This window comes from Phoca vitulina, unplaced genomic scaffold, assembly GCF_004348235.1.
Source record: "Phoca vitulina isolate PV1807 unplaced genomic scaffold, GSC_HSeal_1.0 scaffold43, whole genome shotgun sequence".
NCBI lineage: Eukaryota > Metazoa > Chordata > Mammalia > Carnivora > Phocidae > Phoca > Phoca vitulina.
The window spans coordinates 12,229,449-12,240,504 of NW_022589746.1; the positions used below are offsets into that span (position 1 = coordinate 12,229,449).

Consider the following 11,056-nt stretch of genomic DNA (forward strand, 5'->3'; position numbering starts at 1 on the left):
GATTTATTTATGAACTTTTCTCACTCTTACTAAAAGGGAAAAACATGCAGTTCTACCCAGATAATAATTTCAGAAGACTGAAGGCACATCCACTTCAGTGCCTTGTCTCGGTTTGGTCGCCAAATATCACAAACCAAGTCTTCTCGCACTTGACTGCTCCAGTCTCTGGCGCTTCGGCTAAGTTAGCGGAAGAGTTGTCCCCAAGCTGAGCACTGGAAGTTTTCCTAGATATTTTTCCCAAAATGGCTCTGGTAGTAAATCAGTCAATGACTCTTCCTCTATCAGTGTAATTTTAAAAGCTGGGTAAACGTCTGCTGAAATGTGCTATAGAAAGTGCCAGCATTGAAGGAACGTTCCGAGGCCGCATGCTTCATCTCTAGGACCAGACCCCTTCCAAGCACTGTCTGAAAAACAGTGAACATTGAGTGGCAGACTTCACGGTGGGGTCTTATGTATCTCAGCATGAACTCGTGAAGGCAGAACACTCCCTTGCGTCTCCTCTGTGCTCAGCGCCCAGAGCACTTCTGAGCACTTCTCTGACCAGATGTGGGGAATGCACTGTGATCCTGGCTCCCTGGGGACAGTATCAGATCCCAGAGACTAAAGACTCCATGTCACACTCACTGTCCCCACCTCCTGCTTCACACACCAGTCCCATGTCTGGGTTGTCCCCACGCTTCTGACCCCCCAGCTATAAATTGGAGGTTCCTGTGATGACTCCTCAGGTTGATTAATTTGCTAAATGTTGCTCACAACTCAGGAAAACATGTTACTAGATTTCCCCTGTATTCTAAGAGGATATAACTTAGGGGAGCCAAATGGACGAGATGCCCCAGGCGAGGTGTGTGGGAAGGGGTGCAGAGCTTCCGTGCCCTGTCCGGGTGCGCCCCTCCTCCCAGTACCCCCGTATCTCGACTCTTTCACCACCCTGGAAGCTCTCTGAACCTTCATCCTTCAGGTTTTTTGTGGAGGCTTCATTACATAAGCGGGATTGATGAGGCCGTTGGCCATGGGTGATTAACTCAGCCTCCAGCCCTTCTCCCCTCCTCGGAGGTCCAGCCCCCTGATGGCCTGGTTAGCCCTGCTGGCATCCAGCCCCCATCCTCTGGGGCTTTCCGAGAGCAACCTCGTTAGCATGTGCTCAGGTGCGTTGGAAGGGCCTTGTGAGGAATAACCAAAGAAAGCCACCTTGATCTCAGGAAATTCCCAAGGTTGTGCAAGCAGAATGAAGTCAGAGAGCAAGTATATATTTCTGATTAGAAATCACCGTATCAGAAAGCTTAATTCTGAACAGTAGTAATCACGGCGCACTTCCACGTGGGCCAATAACGAATCTTGTGTTCTCTTTTCTCATCAGCTTTTTGGAGACTGGGAAGCCCAGCTGCGGAGAATAATGAAGCTCATCGCTGGCGGCGGCCTGTCCATCACTGGCTCTCACAACATGTGCGGGGACTATCTGTACAGCGGTCACACGGTCATGCTCACACTCACCTACTTATTTATCAAAGAGTGTAAGTCCACGGCAGCCTTCCGTGACATCTGCCATGTCCCCCGGTCTCTGCGGAGTCCCCTGCAAGAGGGCGGCACCTCGTCTCCCCCCCGCGCCCAGACACAGGGTCCCCCGGAGTGACCCGTGAGTGTGTGTGTGTGGCGTGGGGAGTGACTTGTTCCCTTGAGTGTCAGCGTAGCACGTGGGATGCGTCAGAGCTCCTGGAAGGAGCCAGAAGGAAATCTAAGACCACAGGACTCCAGCATCAGGCCTGGTAGGATGTGATCACAGACCAGGTGTTTTCAAGTTCCTGGCCCTCTGCCCTAAGCGGGGACAGAAGGGGCTCAGGGACACTAAATGAGGCAGGCACTGAATGGGAAATTCCCTTTATAAAAATGTACTTAAATACTTCATTATGAGACACACAAAAAATAATACTAAATATGCCCCTGTCCACTGCTCAGGCTTAATAGTAGCATTTGCCGTGTCTGTTTTGTTTAACCTGTTAAAAACCAAATAAAATGTAACGAGGTGATTAAGGCCTTTCATTCCTTCCCCTCCCATTTTCCTGTGTCACGTCCATGCATGTTTTGGTGCTTGCGTGTCATGGTGTGAGGTTTTGTCAAATCTACATCATGGTATTATGTTCTCTGTGGTCTTCCAACTTGTTTTCTCTCAGATGATGTTGGTGAGACATGAGGCTCTGGCCCATTGTAATGAACCACAGGTTAATTTTTCTCCTTATAGAAAACGCAGTTGTCCTCAATATTTTACTGTTAAAAACAGTCTCGGGAGCATTATTCAGGCAGTTTCCATGAAGAATAGTGAGTAGACCCGGGCTGTCGGTACCTTGGAAGAGGGACGCACACACTGCAGTCTGGACGTGTCTTGGGAGTGAGTGTGTGGCACCGTCTGGAATGTTGGTGTGGTTGGAATTCAGAGCGGTGGTAGTGATGAGAAGTCAAAAATGAACTGTTAAGTAGGAACCAGATCATGGAGCGTGCCTGAAACCGTGAGGAGTCTGAACTTACATTCTCTCAGAGACGGGGCCATGCCATCCTGTTCCTCCTCCAGAGAAGGAGAAACCACTGCTGGGGCAGGTGCAGGATGGGTGGAGGGGGCCGGGCTGGAGAGCAGGGTGAGAGTAGGGTGGCCGGCTGCTGCCGTAATCCAGAGAAGACATGGGGTGGCCTGAACCACCGTGATGGTGTTGGCGTTGGCAAGACGTGGAGGGAACAAGAGTCTGCAGAGAGCAGGGCTGACTGGGAGCACAGGAGACAGCTGAAGACCGAAGGCTTGGAAGCCCAGTTTTGGTCTTTTTTTTTTTTTTTTTTTTTTAAGATTTTATTTGACAGAGAGAGCACAAGCAGGGGGAGCAGCAGAGGAAGAAGGAGAAGCAGATTCCCCCCTGAACAGGGAGCCCAGCGCGGGACTCGATCCCAGGACCCTGAGATCATGACCTGAGCTGAAGGCAGATGCTTCACTGACTAAGCCCCCCAGGCGACCCGGGCCAGTTTTGGTCTTAAACTAAGATAGGGAAGACAGGAGAAGAGGAGATGTGCTGCAGGGCACCGGGAGAAGGAAGTGTAGGTGTTCTTCCACTCGCACTTGGCATGTGACCAAGTAGAGTGAATTCTAACAGTTTCTGTTCAGAACTGTCAGGGCGCCATCTTGTCCTTGTGCTGGGGGCCACGCAGGCTGCGGCTGGGGGAGCACTCCCACCCCCTGCTGATTGTACTACAGTGGGGGCTAAGCTTTGTCCTTGAAGGAAACCCAGCGTGCCATGTTGGGAGACTGGGAAGACTGGGGTCACAAACGTGGATTTTGAGTCCTGGTGCTACCACGAGCTGTGTGACCTTGGGGACCACCTTTAACCTCTCTAAGTCTTGGTTCCCTCATCTTTAGAATGAGCTACTGGTACCCACCCTGTGGCTGAGGGAGAGGTGGTAGGAATGAAAACAGACGGCATTCATGGGCTCCGACAGAGTTGCATGAGGAATGAACGGTATCTGCTGTTGTTGTGTTGTTAGGGTGCAAATACAGATTCTCCTGGGGGTGAAATATAGAGTCCCCGCCCTTGCCCTGACCACTCCATTTAAAGCTGCAAACTTCCCTTCCCCTTCTCTGTTTCTGATCCTGCTTCTCCTGTTCAACTTCTTAATTTTTCCTTGGCGTTTAACACTTTCTAACATAGCGTATAATTTACTTATTTATTATAATTATTTTGTATTGTCTCTCCTCCATGCTGGGAAGGGATCTGCCTACAGGGTAGGTTCTTTACCTGTTTACTCGTTGATCTCAGTTGCTAGAGCATCTCCTGTCCCGGGCGCATAGGAGATGCTCGATAAATACTGGTGAAATGGATGACTAGTTCTTAGACCCCTTGAGAATCCAATAAAAGTGTGAACTTCCTCCTCCTGGGTAGGGAGGATGGATCACATGCAAATGACATTTCTGTGTAAAATGTCTGACCCTCTTGAGCCCATTCTTCCAGAATACAAGGTGGGAAAGCCTGCACTCAGAGATTTTGATGCTTTCCCACCAGGGGGCTTCCAAATGGTGGTATGGACAGGTGTTTATCTGACCCTGCCCTGCCTTTGAATGCACTTGGACCCAAATTCCTGGGCATCTGGATCCTTTCTTATTTCCATTTGAGAAATGGAAATCTTGAAGACTTTCAGATTAGCGTGTGGTCACAGAGGTTGGAAAGCAAATAAAACAGTATCAACTATGACTGCCTAATCCCTGTATAAGGATCTCTAGACCAAAAAAAAGGTATTGATTTGTGTTTAGAGCATTAACCCCAAATTATTTACAAGTAAATTGACTTAAATGTCAGTGGACAGTTTTGTGGTTTGTTTTTTTTTAATAGAGCATGATGCATTATCCTGTCCGTTGCCGTTTTAAGCTGTATTTTATGATTATATGAATCAAGCAATAACCAAACATAAATTACAATCGCTGATAAAGTCATAAAATAAGCTGCTTCCATTCTTGCCTTGGTTACGTAGAAGCTAAAGCCCTTAGATTTGCTGCCTGCGTGACATGTTTCCAGAAGGAAAGGTCAGAGTCACTGGGTGCAGGAGTCGTCATAGAGGTGCGGTTGGGTGCCCTAGAGGTGCTGGGACGACGGGGCTACGGTGAGTGTCTCGTCTTTGCAGATTCCCCTCGACGATTCTGGTGGTACCACTGGATCTGCTGGCTGCTCAGCGTGGTTGGGATCTTCTGCATCCTCTTGGCGCACGACCACTACACTGTGGACGTGGTGGTGGCCTACTACATCACCACGAGACTCTTCTGGTGGTACCACACGATGGCCAACCAGCAAGTGAGTGTCCCTCCTCGTGGGATTGCAGCCTCTCTTCCCCCAGCCCGGCGGTGCCCACACGGCAGGGGGAGGGGCGGACCGTCCGGCATCTAAGGTGGGGTTGTCTTTTGTGACGCTGACCCACTTGGGAATAAAAAGTGAACAGGGAATGTGTGAGTGCAGCGACACGGACATAGCATCCTTCTAGAGCAAGGGCCTCCCTCCCGCCGCCCCTGACAAATGTCTCGGCTGCGCCCACCAGCTGCGCCTGGTCTCCATCCTCCCCGCCCCCCCCCAGCCGAGTCCTGAACGTCCATCACAAAAAGTCACCGAAACACTGATTGAGGGATACATGTATGGATGAGAGATGGAGTAAGGCCCGTGTTGTCCGTGCGCTCCCGGAATTGGCTTGTTTTCTTGCTGGGGTGTGGCCCAGTTAGCAGATGAGCACAGAGTGGCCACGTGCGTGTGACGGCACGAGGGGCACACGGGGTGGGTCTGGGGTCCTTGGCGAACTGGAATAAGGAATAAGGAAACCATCTAAACTCTAGGTGGAAGGTGGTTAGCAAAGCATGCGTGTTCCTTTTGGGGCTGGGACAGTGTCTCCTTCCCCTTGACATGGTTTTCCTGTCCTTGTTCTCCTAGGTGCTGAAAGAAGCTTCCCAGATGAACCTCCTGGCTAGGGTGTGGTGGTACAGGCCGTTTCAGTACTTTGAAAAGAATGTCCAAGGAATCGTACCTCGCTCTTACCATTGGCCCTTCCCCTGGCCAGTCGTCCACCTCAGCAGACAAGTGAAATACAGCCGCTTGGTGAACGACACATAACGGCCGCTCAAGGCCCTGGAGCGTGGAGCTGTCCGAAGTGCTAAGAACTCCGTGAGAGAAGATGCCATAAACAAACACCTCCCTAATCCTGTTCTCTTTCAAAAGTTACCTTGACTTAACCTATTGAGTTACCTGGTCAGCACTGTGATCTTTTTTTCTCTCCAAAGGACCTGCGTTGGACAACAATAAAGAAAATTTAACCTATCATGCACTGTACACATTTTCCTGTTCATAAGTTTGGGATTTCCATAACTTGCGACCACCATGTTCCTTTGTATATGATGCAACAGCATAAATGTAAGCTTTTATATCATCAGTTCTGGTCTTTCCAGGCACATCTGGAAATAAAGCGTATTATTTTCTTGGGAAAACATACTTTTCATATCTCTTGCCCCAAAGATTGGGCTGTAAGCCATTTTCTAGCAAATGTCTCTATGAAGGTTTCTAAGTACCTGAATGGGGTTTGATTCTGAAATCTTTCTACCTGTTGCACCGATATTCAAATAAAAATGACAGACACAGAAAGGTTCAGTAACTTTGGGTTTTGTAAAAATCAGCAGAGAGAGTGTGTCAAAAAGTGCAAAAAAAAAAAAAGATTCTGTTATAAAGTGATTTTCTAAGTATTTCCTAACTTTATTTTTCAAAATAATGTTATGAAAACCAAATTTAAAGATTTTTACATGTCGGAGAGAAGAGAGTTAAAATTTAAAAATGCTTCTTGGGAGAGAAATTTGTCTATGTTTCTAGTGCCTTTCTTGTCTTGATTGTATGGTCAGTAGGCAATCTTAAATGTTTTTATTTAAAATAAAATATTCCATGGAAATATAAATGTATGTATACACTACTAAATTTTGCATTTATAGCTAAATTAAATCAGAAGACTGCTTATGGTTTTTAAATCGCTATGAATTAAAGAAAGGGGGAGTTAATCAGAAAGTCAGAACCTGTTCCCATATTGTGAGCAGGTAGCAATGACATGTACCACTTAAATTATTTTATCACCTATTTGGTAGTTCGATTTTAACTATACAGTTGAAAACAGCCATGAATACTTTGTTTTTAAAAAGAGAGTTTTAAAAAATGATCACTTAACTAAAAAACGTGAAAGCTCTAAATTAGTTATCCATACTCTCATGACAATTTTGTTGGTGAACAACAAAACGGAGATCTATTTCTTTAAAATATATTTGTGCAGAAACTGCATGTAACTCTAAGTTTTACTCCTAACATGAGTATGTTTGGGGAAGTATTCTCTTCTATACTTGCCAATGTGGAGAACAAAATAGTTTTTTAAGAATGAAGAAGTATATATATCCATTCTGTATTTTATGCAGCAGAATTATCTTCCGTAGGGTTTTTTTGTGTATTCACAAGGTGATATTTGTATTGTAAAACAATAATGGTGAAGGAAATAAAAAGGCTTTTAAAATTTTGTTTGTTTTAAATATTTGTAAAGTTACTATTCCAGAGAGTATACTGATATCTTAACAGCTTACCTAGATCATAAATTAATCAAAATGCACTTTTTAATAAAACCTGATACTTAAAATAAATGGCTGTTATTTCTAATGTGTTCACATCCTTCCCAGAAGTCGTTGACGAAATCATTAAAGCAAACACTGCGTTTTTGGACCTTCTTCCTTGGTTTTGTTTGAGACAGGGCCTGTGGCAACCCTGTTTCTTTCCACTTAAGGTTTCTGAAAGTGTACGAGTGTCTTTTTGAAAATACATAAGAAGAATTGAAGGTGAGTTAAATTCAAGCTACAGTCCACATTGGCTAGAGATGTCAAGCCAGTGAGATTTCCTGCGTGGGGCTCTGGACCGATGTCTCCATCAGAACGTGGGATGGCCTCTGGAGGCAAGTTGACCAGAATTCTGGGATGGCCATTTCACTGGTACAGCCTTTCCCTGACCTTGACTGTCGGACAGGTGCTGCGTATCGAAGGGGAAGGCAGCTTGCATAATGAAAATGCAGTATTGGCACATGCTAAAAATTGGATCTTTTTTTCCTAAGTCAAGTAGTTTTATAAAAAAAAAAAAAAAATGTTTACTACAGGTTTGCATCCTACATATGTACTAAAGAAATTCGTGCCTGACTGCACTGGTTCATGAATGGACGTATCTTGTGGCTCCCCGTCTGCAGATCCCCGGAAGGACAGAGAAATCTCGTGTTCTGGAGGATCCTAGTCCACTTGATAAAGCCTGCCTGATTGAGGACATGTGCTTTTTTGTCCTTTAGTTTGCTAAGACAAAGCCCTGGACAACTCCTTTGTTGGGCTGTCTTTATGAGGAGGGCATTTTACATGTATTGTTAACCCTCACAAAACCACAAGGTTAGTTATTACCCCGTCTTGTAGGAGGTGACTGATTGGAGTTCCGGTTTCCACCCTCTCCCCAGCACCCCGTGCCCCCCAAATACTGTGAGTGTTCATAAATTGTATGGGAAGAGTCAGCAGTGGGAGAAATCGGTGCCTGTACTGGAAAAGCCAAGTGGGACACCTCTTACTATGGACTGAGTAGTAGGCAATGCACATCATGAGGTGAGAGACTAATTTTGCCAATTTCCTAACTGCTAAATGTTTTATTTGTATCCCAAATACCTACTTGATGTGATAAGTATCTCATAAACTTTATAAATATCACATAAAATGAGAATCCCTGTCAGCTTTAATTTGACCTTCGTTATACAAAAAGTCAACCATGGAATTGAGTTAACTAGGGTATAGAATATGCTACTTGGATCCCTTGATAATGATTTTTTTTTTTTAAGATGTACTTATTTTAGAGAAAGAGTGTGTAGCGGGGATGGGCAGAGAGAGAATCTCAAGCAGACTCCCCACTGAGTGTGGAGCCCGACACGGGGCTTGATCTCATGACCCTGAGATCACAACCTAAGCCAAAACCAAGAGTCAGACGCTGATGCTGATATTCTTTATTTTTCTCTCCCTTTGGTCAGGAAACTTACTTCGAGCAATCCAGACTTGATATTCTGCTTATCAGCACCTTAAAGTTCTTCTCTGCCTGCTGGTTCAGCACGAGTCACAAGAAAATTAAGCAACCTGCTAGGTCCAGACTCCAGCCTTCAGAGGTCAGAGATGGGTGTGGTCCGTGAGGGAAAGTTGCACAAAACTGGAACGAGGGAGGGAGAGGGTTGGGATCGCGGGGAGAGTGGCAGGACAGTGCAGACGGCCGTGGCTTAACTATCGGTGAAGACAGGGAAGGAGGGTTTATCACAAGAGCTAACACGTGTGTTGCATGTGTGAGAAATCCTTTGTGTTCTCGAGTGTTGGCCTAGCACCGGTGTCATTTAGCATCTAGCAATTGAGAAAATGCATGCTATGGATTTAGAAATGCCCTTGAGGCTTTGTGGTTTGCCAGTGACAGTGTACGTGTAACATCTGATCGACAGGAGTAGTACTTACTCGGCCGTTCATTATTCCATCAACACATCATGGTTGGTGAGTGCAAAGATTCGAGAGTCTCTTGAGAATTCTTGGGACAGGTTTACTGAAGATTTGAAGACAGAGATCAATGAGATAGGCAGACTCCTGTGTTTTTCAAAGTTAAAGAAGTAGGGAGTCCAAATTAAGAGGCCTATGCAAAATCCCGTGTCCTAGTTCCTGTGTTGAAGGATGTCTAGGGTGTGGCTTGAGGGGCCAAAATGGCATCCCAGGTGAGGACACGGGAAAGCTCTGACACCTAAGAGGGACCGGCCCTGAGTTCCCTCCCAGCCCCCTGGTGGCCTAGAACCTCATGTGTTGTGATGCTCTCTTGTTAGGTGCATACACATTAAAGTTGCTATGTCTTCTTGGAGGATTGACCGCTTTACTGTTCTGTCGTCTTTCTATTCCTGATAATATTCCTTGTTGTGAAGTCTGCTTTGTCTGAAATTAAAATAACGACTCCAGCTTTCTTCTGATGAGTGTTCGCATGGTATATATCCTTCTCGACCCCTTTATTTTTACCTCTCTGGATCTTTATAAAGTGGGTTTCTTAAAGAATATATAGCAGATAAACGGCATCTTGTTTTTAATCTATTCTACAGTCTCTTTTTAATTGGTGTGTTTAGACCTGTCACATTTAAACTATAATTGATAACACGGTTGACCCTTGAACAACACGGGTTTGGACTGAGCAGGCCCACTTACACATGGGTTTTTTCAATAAATACAGTACTGTAAATGTACTTTGATGATTTTCCTGATATTTTTTTCTCTAGCTTTATTCTAAGAATATAGTAATATAATACATGTACAAAATAATTGTTATTGATAAGGCTTCTGGTCAACAGGCTATTAGTAGATAAATTTGGGGAGAGTCAAAATTTTTATGTGGATTTTCGACTCCCACCTCCCCTTCCCGCCCCCGCCCCCCCCCCCAGCAGTTCATCTAAGTTACCATGTAAGTGTTCCTCATAATTTATGGCTCTGGTGGCTTCTGCTCTGTGCAAGCAGATCTCAGCTGTGACTCTGGATGCACCTGTCTCTCCAGATTTGGAGGGTGGTGGTTGGACCCATTGACCCAAAAAAGTCATTTTTTGAAACGTTTGTCCAGCCTTTTCTAGTTGTAAGGATGGGAATGGTGACTTGACTCCAAAGCTCTTTGCATGTTGAGGATGAAACCAGAAGCCCTTGGTGACCCAGTTTTTGTGGTCAAAATAAATTTGGAGGACAATGAATAAGCTGTTATCTGTAGAGTACTTTTAATGGCTGGACATACAAATTTGTGTTCTAATGACAATTGAAGACCTAAAAATAGAAATGGCTGTCAGAGTCCGTTTTAATGACTTCTAACTCTCAACACACCGGGTGTCCAGAAGAACATGAAGACAGTTAGCACTGGATTGGGGAACAGAGGGGGCACATTCACCTATCTTAACTGCAAGCTTACTTCCTGGAGCCTTTAATTTGCTCTCCCCCTAGAGGACCTAGAATGCAGCTGAGCACCAAAGCAAACCCAAACTCCAGAGGAACCTGAATGACTTTCCCTCTCCTTTTTTTCTTTGGACTGCTCCCGTGGCTAGTTTCCTGAGAGCCCTGTGGCATATCCCAAGCTGGTGCCTGGGAAAGATCTGGTTAGTAACAAGTAAGACATTGGTTAGTAACAAATACGATTGCTTACGAGGAACATCAAAACATTACAAGAAAGTGTCAGGTGCCTACCGTCCAGAATGCTTGGTCTATTTTTGCCAGAGGGTTTACAGTATGTTCTGTTGGGTTAGTCAGTTTTTCTTCTCAGTCCCTCTCTTTTTGGCTTGGACTAAGATAAATTCTAAATAGTTTAACTCAGTGGCTTATTGGCGCTTGGGATCTGCTCCCCTGGCCAGCTCTGTGTTGGGAGGATCTGGTATTGTTTTCATTGCTTCCTGCCGATAGTATTCATCAGCACGAGAGGAGAAGCCAAAAGAGGTTTCGGCCAAAGCATTCTGTGTTTAA

At 45.4% G+C, this 11,056-nt stretch overlaps 1 protein-coding gene across 18 annotated transcripts in view; it reads left to right on the top strand.

Moving 5' to 3' along the window:
* SGMS1 (sphingomyelin synthase 1) overlaps positions 1 to 8,420 on the top strand; it is a 271,961-nt gene extending 263,541 nt beyond the window's left edge. For all 18 annotated transcript variants that reach the window (XM_032430253.1, XM_032430252.1, XM_032430257.1 and 15 more), the window contains 3 exons: positions 1,358 to 1,511; positions 4,651 to 4,817; positions 5,442 to 8,420. In XM_032430253.1, the coding sequence (XP_032286144.1) occupies positions 1,358 to 1,511; positions 4,651 to 4,817; positions 5,442 to 5,621 (501 nt within the window). In that variant the 3' untranslated portion in view covers positions 5,622 to 8,420. The remainder of the gene's footprint in view (positions 1 to 1,357; positions 1,512 to 4,650; positions 4,818 to 5,441) is intronic.
* The last annotated feature ends 2,636 nt before the right edge of the window (positions 8,421 to 11,056 follow it).